Below are 27,253 nucleotides of genomic sequence, written 5' to 3' on the forward strand. Positions count from 1 at the left end.
GGAAGATTGTGAAAGAATATTGTTTTTATTTTTTAATTGATATTAGCCTCAGAATAGTGCATTGCTGTCAGTAGTCCAGCAGATGGGGCAGTGAGGTTGGGATTTTGATGGGGATGAGTGTCCACAAACCAAGCTGGCAGAGCCGCTTCTCCTCGACTGTCAAGTTACAAAGTCACAAAGTTAAAATGAAACAATACCGGAATGCAATGCATTTTTCCTCCAAAATAAAAGCACTATAAATGCTTGCGTTCTCTAGACAAAAACCTGACATTCATCCCAGCTACCTCTGTCATCCATGTTGTTGTCTGTATTCGTATTTGATTAGTTTTGTTAATAATACCTAAACGCTGCAGGTGGCTGTCATGGAGTACATCAGACCAAAAGGAAGCAGATTTATACAGTCATGTTTGTGTCTGTATGGCTGCTATAGTGTTAAAGTGTAAGTTAAAATTGAAACTGTTACTTAAATACTTTAGAAAGTTATATACATTATTTATGGCGTAGATGCAAAACGTGGCAGCACGTTCACTCAGAAACAGTTTTATTTTGAAAGTGACCACAGGAAGTGGTGCTATACGCCGTGCAGCTTGACGCCGGTCTCTGCCACTCTGTCTGCAGTCGTTCGCACCGGAGACACCGAAGCGCTGGATTCAAGTGTTTAACCCGAGGTCTCTCCGTGGCTCTGAGAGAGTCAGTTCCCGCTGGGTAAGAAAATACAAGAAATACTCTTTTAATGGAGGAATGATGTGGGCGTTTAGACCTGAGCATTTATTGTTTGTTTTGTTTAGTCGTGTGTTGTGTATCGAGCACTATTGTTGATGTGGCATTTTAAATTCCACGGCTCGGTTGGTTGTTCGGTCGCTCCTGCCGTGGATAGCAACACAAAGCTACACATGAACCTTGAAACACAACAATAACTTATCCCCGGCCGGGGTCGTGAACGAAACACTGGAAGCAACAAGTACGGGCAAAAATAAAGTCAGGAGAAGTGAAACCTTATTGTAGTAACACACATTTACACACACACGCACGACATTGACTGTGAGCAGCTCAGTGTGTGGGTTTGCTGGAAAGCCAATGTTCAACCGACATGCAGGATTAAAGCTAACTGTTAGCTAACTAGTTGTAACTAGTAGTAATGACTGCGAGTAACGGCTGTCACTGTGTTTTTGTTTTGCTTCCGGTTAAAAACGTGGACCTGATGATGTGTGACAGACAGCTGATTGATGTAGACTTGTCATTATTAATTATTTAAGTAGGCGTTTAAATAGCATGTAATATGGTTTTCATTTTAAAGGGATAGTTCAACATTTTAGCAAATTCGCCAATTGCCATAATCCTTATAGTCGTAGAAGTAGGTTTCATTACCTTTGATTATCGGTGCATGTTGTTTTGAGATCCTGCAAGCTGCTCAGTGAACACAATGGAGGTGAATGGTACAAGTCCCCTGTCCTTCAAAACGCACGTTGTGACCTGCACATTCTATGAAGTAATCATATGACACAAGAAGCAAATACTCTACTTATGAAATCACTGTGCAGCCTTCTCTGGAATATAGTTCTGGCTACACACCTCTAAAACAACTCTGTCTCATTATGTTACATTATTGTTTCATAGCATGGTGAACGGGCAGGTCGCAACTTATCCACGAAAGCGTTTTGGAATTGTTGGATTGTGTATTTGATGAGTTTTGAGGGACAGGGGACCTGTACCGTTCACCTCCATTGTGTTCACTGAGCAGCTGGCGTCTCTGCCCCACAGATCTCAGAACAACATGCAACGATAATTAAAGGTAATGAACCTTCCCCTGACTATAGGGATTATGGCAATTGGTGATTTTGCCAAAATGTGGAACTATCCCTTTAATAGCCTCTAACTAAAGATTAGCAAACAGTGTGACAGATGAGGATTGAAGTTGGTATTTCTTAATAAGCTTTACATTTAGGGGAGACCGGGGTACAGTGAGTTAGGCCACCCCTTGTTCCTATAAGAAAAATTGAGCCCATGACCAAATATTCAGGAGGAAGGCATCATTTTCATTTTATTTCATGGCGTCCGTGAAGATAAAAACCACACAAGTAAAGTGGTTAGACATTTATGTCCAAATTTTTTTTTTTCACTCTCGAAAGTGAATTCAGTCGGTTTTATACATGAGTTGTGGTATGTAAGCTACAACTTGAGGTAGTAAACCTTGCATAATAAGAGAGCTTTTTTTTTTGCAGTGGGGACTCATCATCATCATCATCATCATGAACCATTATTTAACGAGGCAAAATTGCAAGAAAGCATTCTTATTTAGGCAACGGCCTGATAGGAGGCAAAGACCTCATAAGGGGCAAGTGGGGGAGGACAACGCTGTATCAGTTAAAAGGACACATAGGCAAACAGTGACATACAAATGTAGTGACACAAAACATAGTGACACAAAAGGGACCAATAAAGTCAATTTTGTAGCTGTGGGGTAAGTTGAGCCACCTGGCCCATACTACATGGGTGTATTTTGGATGCATTTGTCCTAATTATTAAATCAAGATACTGCATTTTTATGATTACAGTAAGTACATTTCTGAGAGTAAGGCTGTTTATGGTACGTCAAGCTTTACTTTCAAAGAGAAAGATGAGGGATTCTTCCCAAGATGCAATGTAATTTCAAAACTGACCAAACCTCACTGAGTTAGTTAGTGGCTCAGCAGGAAGTCCCAGCAGTTTGTGTTCACCTGCAACCTGGACCGGTGAAATATTGAATAAAAAGGGGAGGTGGGAACTAAGTTGTGCCACGATGATGCTATATTATCAAAACAGTTACGTTACACTCATTCTGTTTCTGAAATATGCTGATATGTTAGTTAGCAACAAAACTATAATTGACTTGATGTAGTGATCCTGAATATGAAAAGTGGCTCATCTTACCCCGGTCTACTGTTAGATAGCTCAACCTTGAACTGCCATTATTTTGACTGGAGTTTGCTGTGACACATCCTGAAGCCACAGGTTAGTGAAGTGGATCAGGATGGAAGCACATTTTTGTTGGTTCAGCTCTCTCTCTGTCTCTCTCTCTCTGTCCCTCCCCCCTGGAAGCATCGTTTTACTGTACCTTGGTTACAGGCCGGTCTGGGAGTAGTTTTAGACATCTTAATGGTAGGGTGCATTTTCAGGGCTGCATTTACTGCAGTTCTAGTTATGTTCCTACGCATGTTTTAGTTTCCAAGTCTCCGGCCTGACATGGGCTATTCATGGAAATCGTGCAGACTCATTGTGCTGTATGCTGCATTTTTGTGTTACTGGAAAGCAAAAGCAGCATGTGAGCCAATTTCACTGCATATTTTCGTTTTGGTTAGATGTGCATCTTATGAGGTTTTGCTTGAAATCTTGTAATTGTATCCAAAGCTGTTGTGGATTGATTCCCCTTAATAACACTTTAATTAACTCATTACACATCTAAAAAGCACTTGGCTCCATCATATCAATACAGAGATGCAGGACACGGTAAGAGGATAGTGGCGGATCATTGGTTATACATGAGTTCAACGGTGTGATGTTCATACGGACAGTTTGAACAGATGGTAGTAGTTAGGGGTTGCGCCATGTGTCTCTGTGTAATTTTGGCATTTTGCTCGACCCTTCACCAATTAATGCGTCACACACGAGGCAGAGTTTCCCGAGATTGTGCACTTAAGCAACACAGCCACAAAAAAGTTGAGGTTTTCAGAAAGGTTATTGAGTTCTTTAAAGGTATCATGGGAAAAGAAGGGAGCTAAGATACCCACGGTGCATAACAAAAAGAACACCACAAGTCATTTAATGGCTCTTGAAATGCATTGAATATCAGATTATGATAATAGCTGGAAGTATTAGATGTTCTGAGGGTAAGTCAAAGGCACATTTAGATTCTTCCAAAATCCAAACACACCATTACATCTGACACGTTAATGCATCCAAAAGCTGACATTAGGCCACAGTTTCACTACAAGTGATGTGTACACACACACACCAACAAGCTGGATTCTTGTGAAGCAAAGTAACTCCTGCAGTTGTGTTTCTTTTTTCTTTTTTTGTTTAAACCCCAATTGCCAAAAGTATGTTGTTAGTAAGATGTAACTTCAGTCCTCATTTCCTAAGGCCTTGTCCTTCGTCATGCTTAATTAAATGTTGCAACACATGCACAATTTCAAAACAGTCGGTTCCCTGGGAAAAAGAAATGTTAAAAAGTTATAGGCTATTTGCTTTAAGAAAAACTGCACGGGGTGACTCTTTTTATGATATTAACAAACTGCGAATAGCACAGTTACACTTTGCAGTAAACGCCTAACACTGCCCTGACATAAAAATGGATTTATGAGAAGCACATACTGTACAGGAAGCTGTAGCTTTAGGCTTGTAAGGTTACTGCTGCGTTTAATAAGTACTCACCATCTCTGGCTGATACCTCATCTGCTTTATAACATCATCACTATTGGTGCCAGTGCCTATCCCACTGAGTGGATTTGTGCATCCCTATACATTTCCATTGATGAACTTAATTAGGAATTGTAGGAGTCAGGCTTTCAGACAAATTGGTCCATGCAGTGTTCACTTTTCAAAATCTAATTTGTGGGTATGGACACCTCAGATGCACTGATCACATTTCTCTGGTCTGCTGCCATCTTCTTGTTTTATAAGGGTCGACTGCCTTTATCCTTTTAATGATGTAGAGCAGCAGACAATAAATAAGCATGAAGCAAAGAGGTGTGAGGTGAGAGCGGGACAGGAAGTTAGTTGTTGTAGTTTGACCCATTCATCAACAGCAGGCAAAAGAGGCAAATTACTTGAACTCTTAAAGGGATACTTCACCAATTTTCTACTCAAAGACATGCCAAGGAAGGGTTTGGAGAACTATCGGAGTTATCAAAATGCTTTTGGAGTTCCTTTTTTTTTTTTTTTTTTTTACTTTTGGAGTTCCAGGGGGGTCCGGCTAGCAACGGATTTTCATATAATATAATATCACTTTTGAATCGTCCAAAACACACACTATGAAACATACAAATACCTCCATACTGCTCGTCCATACTGACCCAAGTGTCTTGGAACCGCAACATGAAAAAGTTGTGCACATGCGTGAGATTTGCTGTGAGATGTTCGCTCGTCGTTGTAAACCATTGGATGTATGATGTAAACACGGAAGCACATCTCGCAGCAAATCTCGCACAGCCACTGGGAGCTACTAATACAACAAGGCTTAAAAACAGAGATTAAATTCATTTTTTCCGAACAAATTTTTCATGTCGTGGCTTCAGGACACTTGGGCCAGTACGGACGAGCAGTATGGAGATATTTGGTGTATTTAGTGTATGTTTTGGACGATTCAAAAGTGAACTCTATCCGCTGCCATTATATGAAAATCCGTTGCCAGCCGGACCCCCCCTGAAACTCTAAAAGCGTTTTGATGACTCCGAAAGTTCTCCAACCCTTCGTTGGCATGATGGGGAGCAGGAAATTGGTGAATTATTGATTTTGGGTGAAGTATTCCTTTAACTCATTCTGTCTAACAGAACATCTAAGATAATTATTATGTAATAACATAAAACATTAAGGTTCTCATCTCTCTTTGTTTCCAGACAGCTGGGATGGGCCGAGGCATGGATGGCTGAGCGACAGGGTTGGAGGACCAATCACATGACAAGATGCTGGCTCGCAACCGCTTCCTCCTCCTGGTGGTGGTGGGCGGGGCAGCGCTGGCCATCATCAGCCTGAGCCTTCAGTTCTGTGAGTGTTGCCGTTTTTGTTTGCGCTCGACTCCGGAGGCCTCTTTACGCATCACTTCTCCCCTCTGGAGTCTCAAAGTGTGAATATAATCATGCATACTTCTTTTTTGCATGTGTGTGTTCATGTGCATTCATATACATACATTTCCTCCCATTGATTTCCCATTCAAGAAAATCCATTCATACCAGAACAAAGAGGAATCCCCTATAGGCTTCCTATAAATATCCAGCACCAACAGAGGGCCTCTGGATGCCCAGAAATCCCCGGAGCTTCGGTTGCGACTCTCACACCTGCTGTGAGACGCCTAGGTGTACGCCATTGTGTCCTTTCCCCCATTAAGTCATTGTTAGGCACCTCCTGTAGGTATTGTCTTGACAGTTTATCCCTGGCAGCCACAGAGAATGAAAGGAAACTGCCGCTTAGTAAAAGGAGACAGTCTCTCTGGAGCCGAATGTGATTTGTAATCCTCGCAGGCGTGATTGGGGGGAAAAAAAAGAAAAACCCACTGCATGGCTGACGAGGCAGGCGGAGCGTGCTGCACAAATGGAAATTAGTATTTGAATGTAAAATGTGTAAGATTAAACTACTTTATGCTGGATTCCTGAAAACCCCGATGCAGTGGAAATGTTTTTGGTGATTGCAAGCTTGTGTCTGGACAAGCATATAGGATTAGACTCGCATAAATCATGCTCATGCACACATGGGATTATAGTGGAATTCAGTGTGATAGAGCTGGTATTTCGGACGGCATCTCTGCCAGAATTTCCTGAGCTGTCCCTCATCAGCATTTCTTCTTTTTAAAGATATTGTTCCGTCAGATTTGTAAGCTTAGGATACTGAAAGCTTTCACACATCCTCTTCATCTCTCTTCCTCTGCTGCCGTAAATGCAACGCAAGATCACAAGGCATATGTGAAAAAGGAGGTGAAAGCAACTCACTTTGTGACCCCTGAGTAATCACTTGCCACTCAGACACACAGCTATCACTTCCTCCCTCCTCCTCACTTGGATAATAACTATGTGCATGGCCGTGTAAGAGGAGTTTGCTGTGTAAGCCCGACTATCAAACTCTCTGCAATCTTCTCCTTTTGTAAAACGCTCAGAGTCAAAGAAATATTCTATGATGAGTAAACCCACCCCCTCTATAACTCTAGAGGTGTGCGTGTGTACTTACATGCATGCCTGCCTGAGGGTTGATGCTCTCCTTACTGCACTGGAAACGTACTCGATTAGGTGGTTTCTTAATTAAAGAGATACTTGTTTCTTGTGGGAATGCACTCTCTTTTCAGAAGTGCCCTCTTTTTATTTTTTGATCAGTTGTACTGTCGGAGTAAAGCTGCTGTCATCATTTATTCATCACTCAACGAGAAGGATTTGAGCCATTATCCAGAAGAAGCATGGGATAAAAGCGTATGGGATTTCTTCTCATGTTTTATAGATGGTCAGCCTCTGTTTTTGTTCCATTTTTCTGCTATTTCTCACTCTCAAATCATTTTTACGTTGCTATGCTACACTCTTCACTACACTGTTCTGGTCTTCTACCCCCCCTCCTTGGCTTTTAGAAAAGCCCATGCACGTGTTTATCATTGTTTTCGTCGAGTGTTGCATTCGTTGAGCATTATCATGAGAGGCCGAGTGATGGATGATGATCAGTGGAGTAAATGCCTCTGTCTGGCTCCAGGCAGCATCAAATTAAAACAGGGATGGCGGCAAAGGACGCGACTGACCGCCACACTGACTGACACACACTGGGGGGGTGGGGGACTCCCAGAGGAGAAGGACAACACAGCTCCAGAGAGAGGACAGCTGCAGCGAAGTGGCTGAAACACAGAGAAAGTGAACCATTTCTGTTATGTTAACAGTAGTGAAGGGAAAGGTGAGGCAGAGGATGATGGGAGTTAAGTGCTGCAGGAGAGCCGGCAGATTCGTGAGAGGGGAATATCACGAGAGGATATGAGAGGGGAAAAACAAAGGTAGGCTGCCTGCGAGGAATGAGAGATTTGAGCACAGTGATAAAAAGAAATGAAATGAAACACTCGAGATTTGACTTGTTTGAGGGGGAAAACAGACAAAAGTGAGCAGTTATGGCCCAAATATACTTCAGATGAAAAACTTGTTTCAAGTGGTTTGACAGCTTGATAGCAGGGAAGAAGTTGTCACCTATTTTTGGTGTTAAATACTCAGACCTCAGGCACTTTTGCAAACTGTTTTTCCACATTCCTCCCATTCCTGTTTCCTGCAATGTCTGCGCTTACTGTTAAAGTGGGCTGATAAGGTGCCAGGGTTACTTGTCTAGCTCTTGGCCAAGTGTTTAATTACCTAAAAGAACAGTGAGTTTCCAATAGTTTGACATCTGTACCTCATGGTTCTGTTATGGTCTGCATAAAAACCAATCACCTAACTTAAAGGGATAGTTCAATATTTTTGCAAATTGGCCCATTGTCATCCCTATAGTCACAGCAGTAGTTTGTTACCTTTAATTGACTGTGCAAGGTATTTTTAGAACGGTGGAGCAGAGCCGCGAGCTGCTCAGAGCTACGCTACGGAGGCTAATCGGATTTCTTGGTTTCCCCCATCAAACTCATCAAATACACAATCCAACAACTCCAAAACGCTCTGGTGGACAAGTTGTGACCTGCGCATTCACCACACTATGAGATAATAACGGAATGTTACGAGACAGAGTTGTTTTAGAGGCAAATGCAGAAACTGCTTGCTGAAAAACTGTCCCTGAAGGCAACGCGCATCAGCAGTTTTGCATGAATTTATCTTGAAAACGACTCTGTCTCAAAACATTCTGTTATTATCTCATAGCGTGTTGAATGTGCAGGTCACAATTTGTCCATCAGAGCGTTTTGGAGTTGTTGGATCGTGTATTTGATGAGTTTGATGAGGGAAACCAAGAAATCCCATGAGCCTCCGTAGCGTAGCTCGGCCGCGCCGCTCTAGAAATAGCTTCCCCCGACAATTAAAAGTAACAAACCTACTCCTAAAACGGGATTATGGCAATGGGCCAATTTTCCAAAATGTTGAACTATCCCTTTAAAATTTAGCTGTTTTTAGCAAATATGGTGTCTTTTGTGTACTACTACTCACAAACCACTCAAGCCCTTCCTTGTTTTATATTGTCTCATACAGCAGCATCTCATCTCCTGAGTCCAGCGTGTGTTCTCACAGCAGCAAGAAAACACCGCAGATCCCGATTCCCTGCATAAGAACTCCTCGTCCTGAATGTAAATCTGTGTTGACTGTGTGACTGTTTGGATTTGCAGATGTTTAGTAGCTTGCAGTGCAACAACAATGGGACTGGATCTCACTGTTAGCCAGCCAGCTCACTGCAAAGGCATGACAAGAGGAATAACTGACTTTACAGATGCAGTGGAGGAGTTCTGTGACGTCTGCTCAGTACCTCCTGCCAGCATTTCCACAGTAACTCTTCGTTGTGGATGCTCCACAAAACACTGATTCAGGAGGACACAATGAAAATGTTCTAGATAAACATCAACATTAAACTGTGATGCAGGTTGTATTTTCTTTATGCAGATCCGATGACCTTCTTGCTACATGCTCATCCCTTGCCAGATTGTGTGAGCTGAAGCCTATCCCAGCATACATCTGGCAAAAGTTGGGGTACTTTGAAGTTCACCAGAAACACACTGACAGACAATCTCAATGTGTGTTTCCACACCTAACCAGTTTATACTAAGTACTATGAAATGAACTGGTGAAGAAGTGTCACATGATCTCTAGTGCGGCACAAACAGCTGGAATGACTTTGCCTTAGGAAGTCACCGTGGTTTATTTGTGACTGTCTGCTGATTTAGGGAACTGGAGAAAGCTTAAACATATAATAATGTAATAATCACTTTAATTATTTAAGATGGTTTTGCATGATTAAAGCAGGGATTGTCACACAGATGATGCAGCAGCTCAGTCGCTAATGACTAAGCTGGCTGTCAGTTTATTTTGGTTGTGGTTAGTCACTATGGAGAGAAACAACATGAAATGCAGCTAGATTTTAAATTAACATCAGATTGCACTCTGTGTGAGAAGATCTGCATTGTGGGTAATCAGGAGCTTATCGGTGCATCCCTAGCTCTCTCTCTGTTAACCGGGCATTATCGTTTAATTACACATGCCGAGGAGGATCTTAATCTTTGGCCAGATAAGATTTGTTATTAAAGTCTTGCAGCTTTCCCAATTCCAGATGTGAATATTTTTCTCTCTGATTATATCTCGGTGAGCAACAGACAATTAGTGCATACCCATGTGATAACATCTGACAGGCAGCCACAGCCTAAGAGGGACCATTATGATGGGCAGCTGCAAGCAGTCGTGACCGTCTATACACATACAGCACTCGGCCTGTGTCAGAATTTGTTACACAAACTCCACTGGTCTTTGGTCTCCACAGTGCTGCAAGTGCATAACACTTCAACACAGGTACTTTAAGTGGGGGCACGCCTCGCTAATGTGAGGGCAAACCACAGTCTGTGAGAACCTGTTCACCCCAGTAATTGCTGCGGCGCAATAGCTCACACAAATTTGTTTGTGTGCATTTTTGAGGCAGAACTCCCTCTTTGCCTTAAGGTAGAATTCAATCTGCATGTGTGTGTATGTGTGTGTGTGCATAATGATGGCTTCACAGCAATAAGGGTCAGGAGGTGGAAGATTGAACAGGATGTTCTATGAGCTCTGTCTTAATGCATTAAAAGTTGTAGGAGATTTGTCAGATTTATTATAGTGTCGTATATTTATTATAGTAGAGGCATCCACTTTGTTGAACGCCCTCAGACATTTCTCCTGCTGCATTTGCAAGATCTCTGTAGGTGGATGGAAAGTCAAAGTCCTGAATTGTTATTTCTCCAGCTGCATTTTAGCGTGGGTGTATGAATTTGTTGAGTGTGTGTGTATGTGTGCGCTACAGTATGCTCTGTGTGCCATTGCTGTGTATGCACTTGGTAGTGTTGGGGCAGCCAGTTACAAAAGCCCCATTGTGTAGATGACTGTGACTGAGCTGGCCTCCAAAAGTTTGGTTAGTTCAGGCAGACGTGTGTGTGTGTGTGTGTGTGTGTGTCTGCAGTGTATGGGGCATAGAGAAGGAGGAGTGGGGGGGCGGGGGGGACAGGTTGTGGTAATGAATGTGCTCCAGTGTGTGTGGCTGGACCTCAGGCTACCGAGCTGTTGTCAAAATGGTCTCCGCCGTCGCCGCACACCTTCTCCTCCTCCTCATCAGTGGTGAGTTTTTTACAGAAATCTTCATATAGAAAATCGAAACTGCTTGAATAAAGCTTGTTCAGAAGTGGAAAGGGTCTTCACATGGATTTGACAACTTATTTAAGATGAAACATTTCTTGCTGTGCTACTCGAGGTATAGTTCCCAGAGCTAAAGAAATAAATTGGATATTGGGTTTAAGGACTTTTCATTATGTCAGTTTTGTCTTTTCTTTTTTTAGATATGAAGTTTTTCCACCCTCAGCCACTTGCAGACTTTTTCTTATTTGTCTTATGACTAGTCCTGATTAATATCACTTTGTCCAGTATTTATGTCTCACACTTACAAGATAATTAGCATTAGAAAGCTGTTTAGTACCGTTGTCTTACTGCTTCGACAGATTGTGCCTCGAGTGTGCGAGCTGTCGAGATAAAGTGATATGATAATGTCTCGCTGCAGAAGAGAAAGAAGTGAGAAGTGAGTGCAGAAGACGTAGGCGGCCGAGCTCAGTGAGGCGGCTGCTTTATAGTTGACTCAGAAGATTTTTTTCTCTCTGCAGGGTCTTGAAAATCCCTTCAAGTTTCTCTGCCCAAAAAAACTGGTCATGCAGCAGCGCAGTACACTTTGTAGATTTATTTTCATTTTGTGGAAATTTCATATAATGGAATCAGAGTTCAATAATGATTATTATTATTGCAGATAATTGAAAGTGTATGAGGCTATAAAACGGCAGAAATTGTTCCCAAGGGACGAGGTGACATCTTGAAATGGTTTTAGTGCGTTGGTCGGAGAAAACAGGCAAAGATAGATGGTGATGTAATTGTATGAGGAGGAAAACAAATCCTCACTCTGTCTCCGATCTGAACTGGAACCATTAAATGTTTAGAAACCGTGCTTGTAAAATGAAAATGAATCCATTGATTAGCTAACGGTTTCAGTTCCAGATAAATCAAATTATTTTATGATTACCAATTTGATTTATGAAATGTCAACATAGTAACAAATGCCTGTTGTATTTTGAGTTTCCATTCCACTTTAAAGCAAATTTAACTAAATTTCCAGGTTGGACGCATGAAGATAAACAGTCAGTGGTATTTATGCTCCAACAGGAGATCTGATATGTTTATCCACTTCACTTTTTTCATCTCTTCAGTGGAACAGAAGCTTCAGTCTAAGCTTCATGCCCATTTTAATTTACTTGTTCCTTCATCTGCCCTGAAGAGAAAACAAAGAAAAGCAGCAAAACCTCACATTTGAGAAGCAGAAACGTGTAAAAGTTGGGCATTTCTGCTTGACAAATGCCTCAAACAGCTCATTCTTATTAGTCCATTTCATCAGCTGGCGTATTGTTGGAACCCTGCTCTATTTTAGTAAAGACTGAAGTATGGGGAAACTTCCTTTCCAAACCATTCCCAGTAATTTTGTACGGCAGAGTCGGCATCATTCCCGCAGGGCCGGTTCCAACTTCTCTAGATGTTCTCAGATAAAGCACAAACTTCATCCTGGGACAAAGTTTTTTGACCAAACTAAACTGGATTTTTATGGAAAATATTTTGCCTCAACCTTTATAGACTTTTTTGAGCCCAGTGTGAGTGCTGAAGAAGAGAAATCTGTAGGTTTGCAAGAGAATGAGAGCGTCTAACACCATACACACAACACTCAACTCCTCATTCAGAGGAGGTGATAGAAGTCGGAGGCTTGTTAAAGCAATGAAACCATTAGCTCTTTGTGTTTTATGATCAGACAGGCAGCCTGGATGTCTGGTGTGTGTGTGTGTTGATGTGTGTTTATGTGTGAGTGTGTGAGTGAGAGACAGAAAGGAGGAAGGAGACATAAGTAGGATTTGGATTTCTGTCTTGCCAAAGGGGAATAATATGGGTTCAGCTGCTTTTTCTTTTCCGAGTGGGATATTTGTGAATGGGTCTTCCAGTTCCCACAACTTCTCTGCCCCTATTGGACCATTTCTTCCCCGGGTCACAGGTCAGTGGTGTCCAAGCAACCCACTGGTAACAGTGAGGGGTTTAGGGGTACAGAGCTGTTGACATGGAGATGAACTACGGTTGCATTGCTTTACTTCATTTCAGGCTGGCTCTGTCCTGGCTCTGTCAGCTTGAGTTTCTACTTCTCCTGCTCCCATTTTTGAGATATCGCCACTCGCCAGTGAATGTTCCTCAAAACACAGAGTCACATTGAGAGTAGGTTTGAAATAATTTGCATTAATCCATTATACTTGTCCGTCATACAAGTACAACGACATTGGGTCTGTTTGCCATTCAAATTCAAATTCAAATGTTATCCATCACGTACTCGTCTTACACAGTACAAGACAAGGTCTAGTGAAATGCTTCATGCACCAGTTCTAATTAAAAAACAAAACAATAATAAACAAACAGCAATGAATAGACAGTGTGCTGTATGTGCAAGGAGGTGTGGCGGGGGTTGGGGACAGACATCTACTTGTTTACTGAGTTCACTCATTCACCACCAACTGAAATACCTCAATAGCTATAATATCAATTGCTGTGAAAGTTTGACCTTCATCTCTTCCCATGCTATAGCAATATTGATCTTTTTTGTGTCTTAGTGAAGCTATAGGATGGATATTCATTGAATTTGGTACAGATATCAGATATCCACACACAGTCTCCAGAAGATAGCTGAATGATTTCTGTGAATTTTCATTACATCCCATCATCAAGTCCGAGTAACTTGTAACTGTCGGATCATCTTTAAATCAACTCCAGACTTTTATTTTGACAGGCCACACCATCAGGTCAAAATCTGTGTTTGTCTCAAACTTTGTGTGATGAAGCGAAGCGTCCTGACAGTCTCTCTGAGCTGCGAGTGGAGCTGTAGACTGATGCTATCAGTGTGGTCCCTGTCAACTCAACACTTCACACTGTGCACAACAGTCTCTGTGTAGCGTGAACACACAGACACCAGTCGTGCACCTGTCTGAGAGTAACAGCAACTCCTGCACAAACACTGTTGTCAGCACTGGAGAAATCCACTTGTCTCCTTGCTCTTATCTTTGATTGCCAGTGTGGTTTGAGAGGAGGCAGAAGAGGAAGTGATTGGTTGGGGAGTTCCACAGCCAAACAACGCTTTTTTTTATTTATTCAGTATTGCTTTTTCTTATTTTAATCCCTTTTCATCTTCTTCAACTCTCGCTTTTCTCTCCCCCCACAGTGAACCTGATCCCCACCACTCCCGTAGTGGAGGAGCGACCCTTCCAGGCTGTGGATGGAGGCCTCGGGCTGGCTCTGGGGAAGAGCAGAAAGAGAGTGTTCCCGGTGCCTCACACCCAGGAGCCCAACCCCATCTCTGAGGCCTACGGCTACTGCAACACACCCAACCGCACCGAACAGGCCTGGGAGGGTGAGACCTGCACGCCGATGTCCACAATGTCATCTAACAAAACACTGCAAGCCTGTAGTTGGATGTCTTCGTTACATCCATGATTAGTTTTTCTTTAAAAACATAAATCAGAACTGATCTGGGAGCAGCCATTGAACCTACTTAGTTAAATCTTTCCTATTTGGCGGCAGCAAGTGTCAGAGCGCCACTGCTTCAGAGCATTAAAAACAAATTAGAGCAGTTCTCCCTCTGCTGGAAACAGCCAATTTGATGGACAGCGTATAAATACTTAATATAGTAATAATGTCAGATTTAGTGTGTCAGGACTCAGGGGATGTGTTAATTGTGCGAAAGTAATTTCAGCTAGATTGCATCATCCATAATGCTGCAGTGCGCTCTCTCTCTCTCTCTCTCTCTTCAGCAAAGCAGCACGGAGCCTTGTGTGTGTTTTTACCTCCTCCACTGAAAAGTCAGTGCAGCCCCAAGCAACTGTAGAAATATCCTTCACCACCTGAGACAAGTTGTACAAGCCACAGCTAATAGAAGTTAACTGTCTTTATCTCTGGGTGGCGGCACCGTCTCCATGGAAGAAAAATCAATCACTTTGTTTAGATTTAGATTAGAAGTTATTGGAAATCAATCAGGAACAACTTGGATGTTTTTTCAAAATGCCCTGGCTATACTAGTATTTGCTTTTATAACATGTGATTGCTTGGATTCTCCTTTTATTTGTTGATCTCCAGAGAGGAGCAGCACTAATGTTAACAGATTTTAGAGCCACTTTATAGCAAACACTTGTCGATTTGCACATTGAGCAGCTACAGAAACTTTAGTATTCACTTTAAGTCGTCTGGCAGTCAGCTCACCTAATGAAATGTAGTCAATCCATCTGTCTTTAGGCTCTGTTGTTGTCCACACCAATCAAAATACGTGGCTCTTTATCAGCTAGGTCCTCTTGCTTACATTGTGTGCTACCTTTTTGTCTGAGCAGATAGTGTACACTGGGTGTGTCAGAGTTTTGGTATTGAAAATATTTGATTGCCGTGTTTCAGAATGACACATACATAGGGTAAAGAACTCAAAAAACACTGAAGTCCTTGGCTGCAACACCAGCTACATTCAGCTGAAAGACACAAATCACAAATCACAAATCTAATTGCTGTCTCAATATTTAGCTGATTGATTGCAAAAGTGAAATAGTTTTTATAGGTCATGATAAAAACCATTGATCTTAAAAATAATACAAAGAAAGTTCTTTACTCTGCTTGTTAGTTAAATAATCTTGTGATATTATGTAACTGGGTCATGCATAAAAAGATGCTTTATATAAGCTAAGAACTGAAATTAGATCTGTTTGGTTTGACTTTAATAGTTGGTGGACTACCACAAAGGGTTTGAGGTTATGAAAGAGGAATGAAAAATGTCTTTCTGACTACACAGCTACACCGTCACACAGTCTACAGTCTACATTGTGTGTTTGACAGCTCTAACATGTTCTTGTGATTGATGTCTTTGATATGGAAGCTGATGAAAGTCTCCTCTGACAGGTCACAGTCCTGCCGACTACAAGCTGCTGTCTGTCCAGGTGATGATTCGCCATGGAGACCGTTACCCCCTCTACTCCATCCCCAAGACCAAACGCCCCGCCATCGACTGCACTCTGTCTGTCAGCAGGTACGCACACTTTTCCAATGGAAAAAAAGTATAATACCCAATATGGCTACTATACTCAGAGTATAATGTAAATCCACCACAATAACCCATATTAAAAAGCTGCCCTTGTGAAGCTCATAATGGTTTATTTTTGGGTGTCAGAAAATAGTTTATACAACAGAATATTATTCAATGTGTTTATTATTATCAGTGTCAGTGATGTAAATTAGCCACAGTTAGCTCTGAAGCTAACTTTACCTTGATGTTGCTCTTGACTGCAGCGAACCAAGTCAATTAAAAAAAACAGAATCCACAAAGACAAGGAAAACAATAAGTTAGAAAATAGTGCGACTGACAATGAACAGAATCTCAATTAGTAAAGACATAATGATCTCAGATGAACCATCGACTTGCCGCTAATGTCTTGGAGCCTGATACCACAGCGTATCCTCAGAGGTCTTATAGAGTGCATGCCCTGGTGGGTCACTAGAAAGAGATGACAAGCACAAATATGAGATGTGGCAGGTGCAATTAATAATTAAACCGTGTAACAGTGGAGGTGGATTGCAGTTTAACAATGTGAGGTCCAGTTTTAAAACGGTACAGTTGAGCTCCTCAGACACTGTGTCTGCTGCTGCTGCTGCAGGTTTTTATGGATGTCAGATCTATAAAGTTTGACGAGCGTCTCATACAAACGAAGGCACCACAGCCTGTGAACGCCGTTTGCTGTACTGTAGCAAACTGTGATGGATGATACGAGGATGGACCCGACAATGGCTGTGAAGAACTGCTGATCGACACAGCCTGTGGCGGAGCAGTCGTATCATATCGCAGGCTGCTGATGCTGTTACGCTTCACTTAAGTTAAACTACAAAGAAGGCAATCACGGGAAAAAGATCGATGGCTTAAACAAAAAGGCATTCTTGCGCTTTTCATTTTCCCCGAGTCTGAAGATAAAAGCTTTATTCCTCCAGTTTTAATTACACCCGGTCGGAGTAAAAGGCTCAAAATGCCTCTGGGATTTAAGTAGAGTCCCAGACACCTCGGTGTAATGCCTAACAAGGAGAGACGCTGGAAAGTCGAAGAGAGTCAGGTACCAATTACTGTGGTATTTCTGTGGTACTTGGGAGGCTTACCAGAATGGTTTTTCGGTTTTTTACATCTGAAAAGCAGACACTGTTTTTTTTATGTTTAGTGTTTTTTGAACAACTTACTACAAACAACTAAAACTATAATAACTTCAACAGCTATATTTACAAAATGGTTCATTTTTGTGCATTTGAAATGGGTTTGGTTCATTCTCAAGTATATAGATTTTTATTTTTAGTTGTCCAACTTCTCCCTTCCCTTTTCCTCTATTTTCCTCCCCTATTCTTTCCTTCCATTTCCCTTGTTTCCCTCCCCCCTTTTTCCATCAGATACACTTTCACAGTCCCTTGGTTTTGTTGTGTTATTGCACGTGTCAGCAATAGCAGGTGCGTTTGTTTTGCTACATCTGCTCTGCGGTGCTTTGGTGCAAATGGATACACACAAACACACACACAAACACGAACACAAACACATTTACATGTGGTCTGTTGAGGCAGAGTTGACGATTTGAGCTCCGTCTTCACTGAGCAGCTCCAACAGAGCAGAATGGTTCCTGCAGCAGACATGTACTGTAGATTGCGAATACACACATGCTCAAATTAATATCATTGTCTTCTTTACAGACCATGCTCCTCTGTTCTCTCATCCATATCTTTTTCTCTCAGTCTCTCTTTTTTCCCTGTTGGCACTCTGTCTCCTCTCACACTGCTCTCTCTCAGGGCTAGATGAGAGCTCCTGATAGGACGTTATTAAAAAACCAGCTTGCTTCTATGCTGCAGCTTCAGAAGTGTGAATTCAGCACATTCACACCGTTTCTATGTGCATGTGTGTGTATACATTCACTTGAATTTATGCGCTTGTGGTTGCGATAACATCTGTCCACTTTTACATCCAAAAAATGGTGTTTGTTCAGATGGTTTTCATATGTGTACTAACATCCTCTTAGATGAATTACTGAGACCATGTGGTCAATAAATCCCCCCTGTCCATGCACCTGAGTTCAGCTTTAGACAATGGTTTTTTTTTTTTAATACGAGGCTTTCACTGTAGCTGCACCAGCTTTGCACATCTGGGCAGAATGAGAGTACTGTTTCGTAATCTAAAGAAAGCAGATTGATGTGATGCAGTTAATCTGACATGTACATTTGATTATTAAATATTTTCCATACCCTTGATCTTTGAACTCGAGCTGGATGTAGATCATCCTGCATCAAGCCTCAAACGATACAGGTTGAGATGTTTGAATTTCAGCTTTTTTATTTATTTCTGTGTACACGTGTGTGCACTCAGAAACACAAAGTAAAAAAAAAAAAAAACACTAATGAGCACTCAAGCAAACCGTACCTCCTTTTATACCCAGGAGGGGGGTCTGTGGTTCACTGTTACAGCTTCTGATTACACTACTCAGCTCCCAAATACAATCCACTATATCCCTGCCTAGTAGTAAAACAATACTAAATTAGATCCAGTTTTTTTAATTTATTTTTTGGTAATTTGCACAATATTATAACCAAGCAAGCAAAAAAAACAAAAAAACAAAACAAATACAGTAAGCAGGATGTGCAGGTGAGATGAAAAACAATAAAGGAAATCTCACCTCAGTAACATGAAAACAAAAAATAAAGTACCACAGCAGTAAAAACAAAACAAGCAAACATAGAAACATAAAATCAAGAGGAAAGAGTAATTAAAAAATCACAATACAACTAAACTTATACGTGAGGGCACAAGTTTATGTGTGTGTGGATGTGTGTATGTGTGGTTAAGCGAGCATGGGAGTGTGCAGCTGTATACTCATTTTCCAAAACACACTTCAGTTCAGCCAAATCCTAGCAGTTGAAGGAAAAGGGTCAATTTTAGTTAATGTAGTGGTTGTTTACTTCCAATACAGTTGCAGCAGCATCACAGGTTTGGCTCGTCATTACAATATGAAACCAGTTGCATCAAAAGCCGGATATATTACACAATAATATGCATAATAGTCACTGTGTCATTATGTGAGTGCAAGTCCTTAATCCTCCCACTATAGCGATGATAGACGGAACAGTTGGCATCCACCCAGCATCATGATGTATTGGGAGGAAACAGAAAGCAGCATCCAGCAGTCAGCGCCAGGTTGTACTTCACAGAGTCGGCTTTGAGTTAAATGCTGACATGATGATGTTTGACCATGTTTGCCGTCGTAAGCGTTTTTCCACGGGCTGGGGTCGGTTTGCTTTAACTCTACTTTGCCATGATGACATGTGTTTCCTCAACGGCAGGTGGTAGCGGCTCCACGCTGCGGCGGGCCTGCTCAGCAGCAGCAGCAGCAGCAGCAGCAGGGCCCATACATAAAAGCTTTCCTCTCTGTATAGATGGAGCATGTGGCTTACAAGTGTCTCTGTTCAGCTTTCAGTACTGTAGTAGATAAAGTGGAGACGCACCTCCTTATATACAACCCCTAGGGTCACCTGATACAATCATCAACCAAAGGTGTGAACAATAGTGACCTATTCAGAGAAAATATAAGTTCATGCATATTAATGTCATTCAAATTCATTAGTGCATCAGTACAGTATGTATATGCACAGGGAAATACATCCAGAGATACAATGCAAGAAGGTACAATATGATGCAAAAATAACAGAATACTATATTTAAGAGAATTTGTGCACGTGTAAAACCTGAAATACACAGAAATCACACACACACACTTTAAATATCACATGATGAAAACATCAGGTATAGACCGCCATACACTCATGTGGTATTAAAGGGAAAAAATGTTTTTTAATGACGTCTTGAATAGATAAGTATCAACAACTCAGCGAGAAGACAAATGAAGAGTAACCTGAGAACATGGCTCAGTAGTAGCAGAAGATAGTCAAATGCAACAACAAACCAACTACTGAGGAAACAATGTCAACAAAAGTGGCACACTCCTAGATATATAGAGATGAGGCACACAAAATTAACACATCACAAAAAGAGAGATGGGACTACTTGTAGGCCGCAAAAATACGCCGATTAATTGTCCCCCATTCACAACAGTTTACTGCCTGAGTCTCGGTGCAGCGTGATGTGCCGGTATTTCTCAGTGGGGGGGAGCAGAGACCTTTCTACTGCAGATATTATACTTAGTGGCCATTTGTACCTCATACAACCCCACTTCAAAAAAAACTGTACTATCCCTTTAATTAGATGCTGAGACAACATAACAAGTTATTCGGGCCCGTCCATAAGGAGCTATGCTGTGTATCAAATTTGAAGGGCTGAGACTTTTTGCATCTCCATGTCTCGCATATGACATTTAAAAAATAACCTATTTCAGATATTCACATATGACAACATATTGAATCACTTGTACACATCACATTGTTTACATGTCTGTCTGTCTGGTGCATCATTATTCTGCCTGGTTACACAGCAGCCAGTGACAGCAGTCTGCAGGACCAGGAGCACTTCATTATAAATACACTGCTCCTCTAGTGATTTGTGAAGACGGAAACCATCCCACACACACACATACACACTGCCAAAGCACACAAGTCCAACATCTGCCATGCCACAGAGCCACTGATAAGCTGTGAACACACACGGCTCTCTGCACACGCCAACCTGACTGACAACCACCACCTATTCAGCTGGAGAAAAGGAAGTGAGCAGTCAGTGAAATCTGGTGGAACCTAGGGTGGCTTAAGACGGGAGCGAAAACACCACCACGTGTTTGACTTTTCATGTTTTGTGGGGGAATAAGAATTCAACATCTTTTATTCATTCAACGACAACAGGAAGTTCTTATGTTGGGGGGGATAAAAACAGAATCCACTCTGTTGTGCACAGTTCAGCATCAAAAAGAAAAGGATTAAGCTGCTCGTGATCTCACATTGTTGAGTGTTTGCTGTATTCTGCCCCGTGTGTCTCGTTTCTAAACATTTTCCACGTCGTAATCGTGTTAACAGTTCGTGTCTTGATCTCTGTCCAAATTGTTTTGTGTCAACTTCGGCCTCTGCAGTTGACGCCTCTTATGACGTCATGTCCATCACCCATCCTTCCCTTCCTGTTTGCGCTGAGCCGCCTTGTGTTTGGTGATTTTCTTTAAAAGCAGAGTTTCACACAGACACAAGAGGGACAGATCAACACTTTGTTGGTAAAGAGTTTGAAAGCTTCTGAAGTGTTGATGCTGCTGAGACACTGAAGTGAAGCAGCTCCTCCAGTACTCTGCCCTTGAAACATTAAAAGCCTATTTCGTATTTTTATGTCCAAGTAATAATGTAGGTACTTCTGTTTTTTTGTTCTTTTTCTGATTCAGACCAGGGTTGTAATTACAGGGATCTCAACCAGCATATGCCCTGGGCTGGATCCTTATAGAGAGCTCAGTCGTCTCCATGTGTGTGTGTGGGTGAGTGTATGTGTGCGTTTGTGTGTGTGCTGGCACCAGCCTCCCCGACCCACTGTCTCCGTCTGCGGTTAACTGAGCTCTCTTCAGCAGGGCGCACATCTCCTCTCCCTTTCCTCTTCCTCCACCAATTCAATCTCTGGCAGGGTTTTCATCCTCCTTAAACGACCATCCAATTCACTTTAATTTATGTCAATATCTCTCCTTCATTTCCTTCTCTGTTTATTCACCCCTCCTCCCTCTTCTTTCTTTATCCTCATTTATCCAACCTCTTTCTCCCCATCTTTCCATGATCCCTTCCTCACTCCTAACTAATCTCTCTCCCTGTCCTATCCAGTGATAATAATCCCTGCTTAATGTAATTGGGCTCTGTAATCTCTGGTTAGCAACAATCAGCCCAATAGACAGCCCGGCCGGCTCTTTGTCCACACTGCTGTCCCCATCCGCTGACATCCAGTCTTCCAGCGTAGCCAATTAAATCTACATTGTCCCAAACTCCCGTCAGCGAGCTGATCTGCCGATGACGGAGCAGAATGCAGCACCGTAATTCGCCACTCGCATGTGTTTCTGCGCCCTGGCTGTTGTGCATGAATTCTGCCTGTATTATGCAAGTGAATATCCTTGTGATCAAGCAGGGAGAGGCGAGTGGATAGATGATGACAACAGATGCTGATGCAAAAAGGAAAACAGTGGTTTTAAAAAAACAGAGAATTTGGGTTTGTATTCTCAGAAGAGACCTGAAATCAGAGCAGTACTTTGAATCTTTTATTTTGTCAACAGGAAGGATGTAGTTAGTAAAAGACACATGCACAGTCTGACATAGTGTAGCTGGTGGCTGTAGATGGCAGATGATGTTTACTGTGCCTACTGTGTTCAATCAGTAAGAACAATCAGAGGCGTGAGGGTGAAGACAGACAGAGGGTCCTTTTTTTTTTTTAATGCCGTGTTCCTGAAGCAGTCCGTGATCACTATGGAAACAGTGAATGTGTGTGTGTGTTTGTGCACACGTGCCTTTAATCTGAGCGAGCTGAGCTGCAGCTCCCGCAGATTTTTTTTTATATTAAACTGTAATCTTCAATCATCTCTAATCTATCAGATCCCCGACTGCGCCTCTCGCTGCCCTCAACACTGCGTGTGAGTGTCAGTTCATGTGTGTGTGTGTGTGTTTCTAAGAGTGTGTGTGTGTGTGTTTTTATGCTCGCATATATATATATTTATATGAGTGCTTGTCCCAAGGCAACAAATTCTTTCATCTTTTTATATCTCCATCTCCCTTATTCCCACCCACACATACTGAGTAGCGCTGTGGCTCAGCAGTGTTAGAGCGACACCTGGTGGTGAAGGTCGGGAGTGGACTTTACAAGTAGACACACTGAACAATGAAAATCTGTATAATCACTGTATTTCTCCTCTAAGCCTGGGTGAACAAGTGGCCAGTAACTTGTTCATCATACATGCACCTATACTTTAAATGTATTGTTTAATATGAACATTGTGAAAGATGAGTCTAGTTAATGTCTTTAAATTGCCTCCTTGGTCCAACCGCTCCAAAACCCAGACATCCAGATAACAAATATATATACAAAAGCAGCAAATCTTAATGTTTGACAAGCAGTAGTCGTTGTTTTCCGTGATAAATTATAAATTGCTGAAATTGTCTTTGATACATTTTTCATCATCATTTAATCCTTACATCTTCTATGTTTTATTCTCTTGAGCAGATTAATTTGTTTGTTGACAAAAGTCAAAATCAAAGGCCTCTCAGGAAATACAGTATGAGACAGTTTCTGCTTTTGTTTCTCAGGGTTGTAGCTGTGGTTTGAACAGGAAGCAGTCGGAGCTGCGTGTTTATATCGTCTGGATCTCAACATGCAAATGTCTGCATGTGTGTGATGGCGCCATGGTTTTCCACTGGAAGAGTGGCTAATTCTTTGTTCCAATTGATACATTTGATGTGTTTTATTTTGATTACTTATGTTTATTCTTTTGATATTTTCAGAATGTGTCGGTCTCTTCTGTCACGGTTCACTTTAAATCACTTGGGTGAATAAACTTTGTTAAACTTCGGCATGTCTTGCCATCCATTTCGTGTCAACCCGGGGCAAAAGGTCTTACGCTACCCAAACCTGAGGCAGAGGTTGTTGAAGAAAAGCTGCAGCGCCAGCAGTAGAAACAAGCAGCATTGAAAACAAAGCCATGTGCTAATCTGATATACACATTTGAATCAAGTCTTTCTCTCCCTCTTGTCGCCCCCAGGAGCCCCTCACACTCCCTGCTGACCTCCTTCATCAACCACATGGCCCAGGGAGGGCGTGGCCACTGGGAGTCGCCACTGGGCTCTGTTGCCCGTCTGCCCAATCACAACGCCTGTGAGATGGGAGAACTCACACAGACGGGTAGGTGATGAAGCTGTAACTTTAAGTTCATATAAACTATGGGTGGTGGAAAAAAAATCAATTATTGGTTAATGATAATGATTATTGTATGGATGATTATTAAATTTCCAAAAATCGATTATTATTGCATTTTTTTCATCGTAATACAAACCACGGAATATACACAGCAGTGACTCCTCCAGTCACCGGCTGTCATACAGGATTTAAGTGCAGCTCCATCTGGGCTAACAGTGAGCGTGTGGCAGGAGTGAGAACAGCCGTGTATAAAGTGAGACGTAAACGTAAACAACAGATCACTGTTCCTTCCTGAGGTCGATGAGCTGTTCAACAAAACTCTGTGATTTTTAAAACTTTCTGTTTGTTCTGTTGTAAAACGGATGTGTTTCATAAAATGTTTACACCTCCACTATTATTTCTTCTTCATCCATAACGTCCTGTAAGCTTTAGCTTTAGGACCGATGATGTGGACTGATGTTGACAAATTATGATTTTATTGTGTTAAATCTTTAAAGTTCCAAAGCTGCATCTTTGTTCTCAACTCAAACATTTAGTGTGGACATTTGTTTTTTTGACCGCGAAGACTACATCTAAAACAAACAAATCAAAAAATAAAATAGGAAATACATTTTAAAAATAATAATATGGAACTTCAAGTTACATCTCCACTACACAAATTGAAGGTGCAGTCATGTCTAACATGATAAAAGAGAAGTTAAAGCAGATATCAGCTTCACGGCCGTTTCGGCTAATGCTGCGTTCAAGGCAGGCTTTTGAAACCGTAAGTTACAGCTTCAAGTCACAACTACGACTTGGTAGCGTTCCAGGTAACCCGTAGCTCGTGTTTTTACCATCCTGTTGTCTGTGAAAGTTCCCTATAACGGCCACTCGTAACTTCCGACCCGTGAACTCGTACCAGATCGAACTGGTATGACTTCACAGGAAGGAAAAACACAAAGTACGAGTTTCTTTGAACGCACCATGAGTTAGCAGCCCCCGCCCTTGTCAGGCATCAATTGGTCCTCGTGCTACGTCACCACATTCACGCGCATCCCTTGGCTGCACACACAGCCCTTCATGCCGTTCTCTCTCCTCATTGGATAACACTTGTATCCCACAAGGAAAATTTTCTCCTCGGGTTACAGCAGAGCAGAGTGACGGAGAGACTCGTGTTTAGGCTGAAATACTTCATGTAAGTGATTGCTGACGGAAAATAGGACTATTTAGGACTTATATTAACAAAAACATTCCACTGATATCTGCTTTAAGTAATTCAGCAGCTGACTATGTTTTAATGGTGCAATATGTTTGTGGTGTCAAATGGAAAAACAATAATCTGCAATAATCGAAAATCGAATCGGTAGTCGTTAATAAACAATAATCGATTGGTAATCGAATCAAGGCCTCAATAATCGTAATCGAATCAGGAAATCGGACTGATTCACCACCCCTAATATAAACTTGATGTGTCTGTAATCTGGTCTTGGTCTTCCTCCAGGTGTGGTGCAGCACCTACGCAACGGGCAGCTCCTCCACCAAGCCTACAGGCGCCACAATCTCCTCCCCGCTGATTGGTCGCCCCGTCAGTTGTGGGTGGAGACCACCGGTAAGAGCCGGACTCTCCAGAGCGGCCTGGCCTTCCTCTACGGCTTCTACCCAGACTTCGACTGGACGAAGCTGACCGTGCGTCACCAGTGGAGCACGCTGTTCTGCGGCTCGGCCTGCGACTGCCCCGCCAGGAACCGCTACCTGGAGGAGGAGCAGAAGAGGCAGTACCGGCTCCGGGTGGCCGACAACGAGCTGGAGAGGACTTATGCCGACATGGCGCGGACTTTGGGTATGCTCACCCGCCAGCTCCGGGCTGCTAACCCTATAGACTCCCTGCTGTGCCACCTGTGCCACGGCCTGTCTTTCCCGTGCGTTCCCACGACAGACAACGGCGCCGGCGGATGTCTGACGATGGCGCAGTTCGCCGTGATCCGTCGGCAGCAGCTGGACGACGAGGTGGATCGGAGGAGAGTGGGGCTTTACCGGAAATACGCCATCCTGGCCATGTACCCCTACCTCAACCGAACCGCCGCCAAGATGGAGCGCGTCGCCAAGAGCAGCGAGGCCGGCCGTCCACCTCGAGCAGGGGGCGAGGAGGTCTTCACCCTCTCTTCGGCTCACGACGTCACCATGGCGCCGTTGCTGAGCGCCCTGGGACTGGAGGAGGCCAGGTTCCCACGCTTCGCTGCAAGAGTCGTGTTCGAGCTGTGGAAGAGCCCCCCGGCCGCTCAGGGGCAGCCGAAGAAGAAAGCCGGCAAAGGCGACAAGTCGAAGGCGAAAGACGGGGAGCTGTTCATCAGAGTGCTGTACAACGGCGAGGACGTGACATTTCACACCACCTTCTGTCGCTCCCACGACCGCCACGCCGGCCAGCCCCTCTGCCCTCTGAAGAACTTCCTGTCTTTTGTCAGGAGAGACATGTTCAGTGTTGTCAACGCCACGTCCTACCAGGGGGCCTGCTACAGACGCCCCGGTTGACAGATGGACAGATGGAGACGTGGGTGAATGAGGACGGACGCAGAGTGGCCAGATGGTTGTACTTGTTTTTTTTTGTTTTTTTTTCCACTTTTGAAGATGGTGCACTTTTATGCTGCTCATAGTGTCTTAAAATTCCACATTTTTACATATAATCCTTAACATCCATCAGCACAAAGTGAACGGCAAACACCACACAATCCTGCACACACATCGTATCTTGACGTGTTCACTTTCTAACATTTCTACAAACTTCTTCAGAGTGCTCTTTTGAATATTTCTGTGTTTTGTTTTTTTGTTCTCAAGCAGATCTGTAAAGAGATAAACAGTTGAAGGGGAGTCGTTCGGCACTTAGCCACTTTATTCCTACATTACATAATAACATGTGTTCCCAAAACACCTGGAAGACTAACCGGGAATGACAAAGCTGGGAATTCGATGCTGGATTGAACATTCTTGGGAAATATTTTCTGTATAATAATCTTTTCAATGAAAATACACTCTAGGCTAATTTGGGCCACATTACTCAGTGTGACTAACTCACCTGTCGTTTCTAAGAGTTTCAGTGTTCATTCGTTCCAGTAGCTGGCTCTTAAATAGAAAAGGTTATTATTTCTACGTTCTCATTGATGTGGACCTTGTTTTTCTCTACTTTATTAAAACGGACTGCGGTACTTTAAAAAAAGTGGCATGTGACGTGTGTTTTCCTCACATTGACTGGTCACATTCCACTTTGGCTTTTTGCTGGAAAGATACTGAATTTAAATGTAATCTAGTGTTCATTTTGAATAGACCTTTATACTGTAAAGCACATACAGAGTGAAATAAATGCTCTGATTTTTTCATTGGATATGTTACAGTGGTATTCTTTACATCTGTTGTGAATGTGATTGTCTGTTTTCAC

At 42.5% G+C, this 27,253-nt stretch overlaps 1 protein-coding gene across 2 annotated transcripts; it reads left to right on the forward strand.

Moving 5' to 3' along the window:
- Positions 1-580: 580 nt before the first annotated feature.
- Positions 581-27,051, forward strand: pxylp1 (2-phosphoxylose phosphatase 1). Of its 2 annotated transcripts, none has more exons than XM_083984407.1 (6): positions 581-705; positions 5,595-5,742; positions 14,146-14,334; positions 15,861-15,987; positions 23,690-23,829; positions 25,325-27,051. In XM_083984407.1, exons 2-6 carry the CDS (start codon positions 5,661-5,663, stop codon positions 26,350-26,352), a joined length of 1,566 nt encoding a protein of 521 aa, XP_083840533.1. In that variant the 5' UTR covers positions 581-705; positions 5,595-5,660; the 3' UTR covers positions 26,353-27,051. The 2 variants fall into 2 exon arrangements, with proteins under 2 accessions (XP_083840533.1, XP_083840534.1); XM_083984408.1 differs by having other exon boundaries at positions 645-705; positions 5,599-5,742.
- Positions 27,052-27,253: the final 202 nt, after the last annotated feature.

Source organism: Trachurus trachurus, assembly GCF_905171665.1.
Source record: "Trachurus trachurus genome assembly, chromosome: 13".
NCBI lineage: Eukaryota > Metazoa > Chordata > Actinopteri > Carangiformes > Carangidae > Trachurus > Trachurus trachurus.

Bases quoted from the DNA above. Each gene is read 5' to 3' on its own strand.
- pxylp1 (XM_083984407.1), top strand. From the start codon at position 5,661: ATGCTGGCTCGCAACCGCTTCCTCCTCCTGGTGGTGGTGGGCGGGGCA. The intron at 15,988-23,689 runs GTACGCACACTT...TGTCGCCCCCAG, and splicing joins TGCACTCTGTCTGTCAGCAG to GAGCCCCTCACACTCCCTGC. The intron at 23,830-25,324 runs GTAGGTGATGAA...GTCTTCCTCCAG, and splicing joins GGGAGAACTCACACAGACGG to GTGTGGTGCAGCACCTACGC.